General features: G+C 40.2%; 1 protein-coding gene across 1 annotated transcript; it reads left to right on the top strand.

Annotated features, from left to right (window-relative positions):
• The first annotated feature begins 3096 nt into the window (after positions 1 to 3096).
• On the top strand, positions 3097 to 4297 carry LOC104423848 (tropinone reductase homolog At2g29290). The gene is made up of 4 exons (XM_039303224.1): positions 3097 to 3399; positions 3522 to 3747; positions 3842 to 3948; positions 4033 to 4297. The coding sequence occupies exons 1-4, from the start codon at positions 3355 to 3357 to the stop codon at positions 4219 to 4221; spliced, it is 567 nt and encodes a 188-aa protein (XP_039159158.1). The 5' UTR covers positions 3097 to 3354; the 3' UTR covers positions 4222 to 4297.
• The last annotated feature ends 413 nt before the right edge of the window (positions 4298 to 4710 follow it).

Raw genomic sequence — 4710 nt, forward strand, 5'->3', positions numbered from 1 at the left:
GAGGCGAAGGCAGACACGTCTCTCTTGCAGTGGGAGTGTGCTATGAAAGACGAGATGAGCTCATTATTTTAGAACAAAACTTGGGAGTTGACCAAGTTGCCCACGGGTAAAAAAGCTTTATTAAACAAATTGGTGTACAGGGTTAAGAATCAAGCAGATGGTAGTATTAGATACAAGGCGAGACTTGTAGTCAAGGGCTTTTCTCAAAAAGAAGGGATCGACTACTCCGAGATATTTTCACCTGTAGTGAAAATGACATCAATTAGAGTTCTGCTGAGTATAGTTGCAATGGAGGAATTTCATCTTGAGCAGTTAGACGTAAAAACAACGTTTTTACACGGTGACTTAGATGAAGAACTATACATGGCACAACCTAAAGGTTTTGAAGTCAAAGGTAAGGAGCACATGGTATGTCGCTTGAAGAAAAGCTTGTATGGCTTGAAACAAGCTCCGTGGCAATGGTACCTAAAATTTGATGGTTTCATGCAAAAAAAAAAAAAAAAGATTTGCACACTGTGAGTTTGATCACTGTGTTTATTTTTGCAAATATGATGATGGTGACATTGTGTATCTCTCTTTATATGTGGATGACATGCTGGTGGCTAGTTCCAATATGAAGAGAATCGTAGAAGTGAAAAAGATGTTATCATTACAGTTTGCTATGAAAGACTTGGGAGAGGCCAGGAATATTTTAGGCATAAAAATCATCAGGGAAAGGAAAAATAAGAAATTATGGTTGTCGCAGGAAGACTATGTGAACAAGGTGTTAAAGAGATTTAACATGGACAATAAAAAACCGGTTGCAACTCCTCTAGCGAGTCACTTCAAACTTTCTAAGGATATGTGTCCAAGCACTCAGGCTTTGAAAGATGAGATGGCAGTAGTTCCATATGCATCAGCAGTGGGGAGTTTGATGTATACCATGGTGAGCACGAGACCAGACATTGCACATGCAGTGGGAGTTGTGAGTCGATATATGCAAAACCCAGGTAGAGAGCATTGGAATGCAGTTAAATGGATATTGAGATATCTAGCAGGTACTTCTAATTACTCACTTTGTTATGGTGGTACATCTTTAGAGTTGTAGGGTTATGTAGATGCAGATCATTCGGGTGATCGAGATAGTGGTAAGAGTACCACTGGATATGTCTTTACAGTTGTAGGTACAACAATGAGTTGGGTATCTCAACTACAAAAAGTAGTGGCTTTATCGACAACAGAGGCAGAATACGTGGCTATCACAGAAGCCTCCAAGAAAATCATGTGGTTACAAGATTATATGGAGTTACATCAAAAACAGCAAGTTAGTACACTTTGGAGTGATAGTCAAAGTGCAGTGCACTTAGCAAAGAATGCAGCTTATCACTCAAGGACTAGACATATCAAGAAGCGTTATTACTTTATCAGGTCAGCATTGAAAGATAATGAGTTAAAGTTACAGAAGATTGATGGCTCGAAGAATCCAGCTGACATGATGACCAAGGTAGTAGACAGAGAGAAGCATATTTTCTGTACTATTACCATTGGTATTACTCCATGCTGATTGATGAGGAGTATCACAGAGGCACAAGTTTTTCAGCTACTATTTCTTGAAGAAGATGCATGCAAAGTTGCTTGACGCTTTGGTATATTTGTCTTCAAGCGGGAGATTATTATAGATGAAGTCAAATATTTGTTTTTAGGGGCTTTTTGTCTTTTCTATTAGATTTCCTTTTAGGGTTCTCAATCTCTTTGTGCCTTGATCTTGAGAGAAGATCGTCGTTGTATTCCAACTTTTTCAAAGTCTAGTGGATTCGCAGAATGCCTCTGTGTGGAGACGTAGCCCAAGTTTTGGTAAACTTCGATAACAAATTTTCTGGTGTGTTCATCTGATTCTGCTCTTTTATTGCTATATTTTGTCTAGTGAATTGTTTGCAAGTGTTATTTTTCTGGAATCGACGTGCGATTTTGTAACACCCACGTGGCGTGAGGATCTCGATCGGGAATCCCCTCTGCCAAACGATAACTCTTGATCAGGCATTGGATAGAAGAGCTTATATAATACATGGGGAAGTCAGGGAGAAAAGCACAAAGAAAGAGTCGGGAGTAAAAATCAAATTTTAGAGAAAGAGAGAGGGAGAATGGCTTCCGAGGGGAAGAGGACTGCAAGTACATGTCACACTCGCAACAGCGACAACGACAATAGGTGGTCGCTTCAGGAATGACCGCTCTCGTCACCGGCGGTAGTCTCTCTCTCTCTTCTCTCTCTCTCTCTCTCTCTCTCTCTCTCTCTCTCTCTCTCTCTCTCTCGGACTCTCTCTCTCTCTCTCTCTCGAACACTTCCTTCCTTTTTTATGTTGTTCATTTAGATGATCGATCAACTGTCATGGTTTAGGTTAAGAAAAAAAAAACATCATAATTTAGGCATTTGAAGACAGTCAATCCTGTGCCTATGGCAATCAAACTAATTTTATATGTTAACTAAAGACCAACCTGGAGCAAATCTCAACCGTCCACGTAAAATTAGTGAATTGATCTCGTAATGACCCATGGATGAAGTTGGGAGGAAGGTAAGGTTGCATTTGTGTTTTAGAGTATGTACTTAAACTTATATGACTACTGATTAGGGTGCTTAAAATAAATTATTTGTTTTTACAATTTCCATTTTGTGTGTGTGTGTGTGTTTTTTAATTTTGGAATATCTATTATAGCAAAATGGGTATAGTTGCCAACTTAGGACTATCCGGGTCCGAAAAATTCAAGTCAGGCATGTCAGATAGGGCTTTCAACTATAGCAGGTGCTTTTGAATCTGATTATATTCGATTTCATAGATAAAATGCTAGACAACTAATTTCATGATCATTCAAAACTTTATATGATGAAGATGATGAGAGATCAATTACTTCGAGGATTTGTAGCTGGATAGGCTTGGTTTATGCATTTTTTTTATTTAAAGTTTTGTTGTCTTTAGATGTTAATAGCTCACAGACATGTCGCTAGCTAGTAGAATTTGCATTCTCCGATTGTCATGATCCAGTGCATTTAAAGGCTTTAATCATCTGTTAGACTTCAATTGCCTGTGTAATCAAATGTTCCGCACAGTCCAATGTATCACCTGTCAACTTCTTCTATTGGCAAAGAAGAAGGGCTTGATCTGTTCTCGTTTGCAATTACAAGTTGGTAAATGGTCATAATGTCGTCCCGTGCTTAGGCGTGCTATTGTTGAGGAATTAGCGGGGCTTGGGGCTACCGTCTACACCTGCTCCAGGACTGAAGCTGAACTCAATGAATGCTTGAAAGAGTGGAAGCGTAAGGGCTTCCAAGTGGCGGGTTCGGCCTGCGACGTTTCCTCAAGATCCGAGCGAGAGAAACTGATGCTCGCCGTGTCCTCCCTCTTCGACGGCAAGCTCAACATCCTAGTAAGTCTCGGTCGTCTTTGACCCCGTGGATCCAATAACAACATTGATAAGGTCACGATTTGTGCTTTTATTTCGATAGATTTTGTTCCGCTTTTCATTTTCTTGGGATTGGTTTGTGTTAGATAAACAACGTTGGGACTCTGGGGACAACTGGTGGAATGCCGACCGTGGATTACACGGCGGAAGATTTCTCCTTCATCATGACTACTAACTTCGAATCGGCTTATCACTTGAGCCAGCTCGCGCATCCTCTTCTCAAGGCTTCGGGAACCGGAAGCATCGTGTTCTTGTCATCCGTCTGCGGTATTGTTTCACTCGGCCTCGGATCAATTTATTCAGCCACAAAAGGTGAATTGATAGTATCATGAGCAACTATTTAAACACTTTTACTATGGAGCTAAACAAATTCCATATGTTTCTTACTTGCTCAACTCATTGTTAGGAGCAATGAACCAGTTGACCAAGAATTTGGCGTGCGAATGGGCTAAGGACAACATAAGAAGCAACTCTGTTGCACCTTATTTTATTCTGACTCCATTGACCGAGCCTGTAATTTAATGTCCCAAGGCTTTAAATTTTCATCTTGATCATTTTTCCCATCGTGATCTAACGTTAACCCATCCGTCGTCGCAGCTACTTTGTAGTGAGGAGTACCATAAGGAGGCAATAGCAAGGGCGCCGCTCGGTCGCACAGGAGAGCCGAAGGAGGTGTCGTCACTTGTGGCCTTCTTGTGCTTGCCGGCAGCCTCCTATATAACGGGGCAGACCATTTGTGTCGATGGAGGATTCACTGTCAATGGCTTCTCCTTTCCTAAAGCATGAGTGTAACTTTCTTCTGTGTCTGAGATGTTTGTCGTGCATTGCCGTCGCAGGGATAAAGAAGTTTATTAACCAATAATGGCGACATCGCAATACGCTTCAATGTGTACGTCGATCATTTGTTGACCGCATATAAGGGAGAGTATCGTACTCCCACTTTGTATTCCCTTTCGAGCTGTTTTATGCAATTGTCTATGAGTAAAATTTACGTACTTGAGAAGCAATGATGGAAACAATAAACATGATATGCTACAACAGCATTATCCGAGAATATAACATTTTTTGTACACAAGACAAACGAAGTTTGATTCCCATATATGTTCTATCTGTTTTCCATATGCCTAAACGCTAAATCATAAAATCCAAAGTGTAATTTATTATTAATTCTTAACACGAAATTGACCAAGTATGTTTCGTAGAAATTGTATTGTCAAAATCGTCTTTGTAATGCTATGTTAATAATATTCGTGAAAGAATGCCTCCTTTTATAGC

This window comes from Eucalyptus grandis, chromosome 10 (assembly GCF_016545825.1).
Source record: "Eucalyptus grandis isolate ANBG69807.140 chromosome 10, ASM1654582v1, whole genome shotgun sequence".
Classification (NCBI taxonomy): domain Eukaryota; kingdom Viridiplantae; phylum Streptophyta; class Magnoliopsida; order Myrtales; family Myrtaceae; genus Eucalyptus; species Eucalyptus grandis.

Bases quoted from the DNA above. Each gene is read 5' to 3' on its own strand.
- LOC104423848 (XM_039303224.1), top strand. From the start codon at position 3,355: ATGCTCGCCGTGTCCTCCCTCTTCGACGGCAAGCTCAACATCCTA. The intron at 3,748-3,841 runs GTGAATTGATAG...ACTCATTGTTAG, and splicing joins AATTTATTCAGCCACAAAAG to GAGCAATGAACCAGTTGACC. The intron at 3,949-4,032 runs GTAATTTAATGT...CCGTCGTCGCAG, and splicing joins TGACTCCATTGACCGAGCCT to CTACTTTGTAGTGAGGAGTA.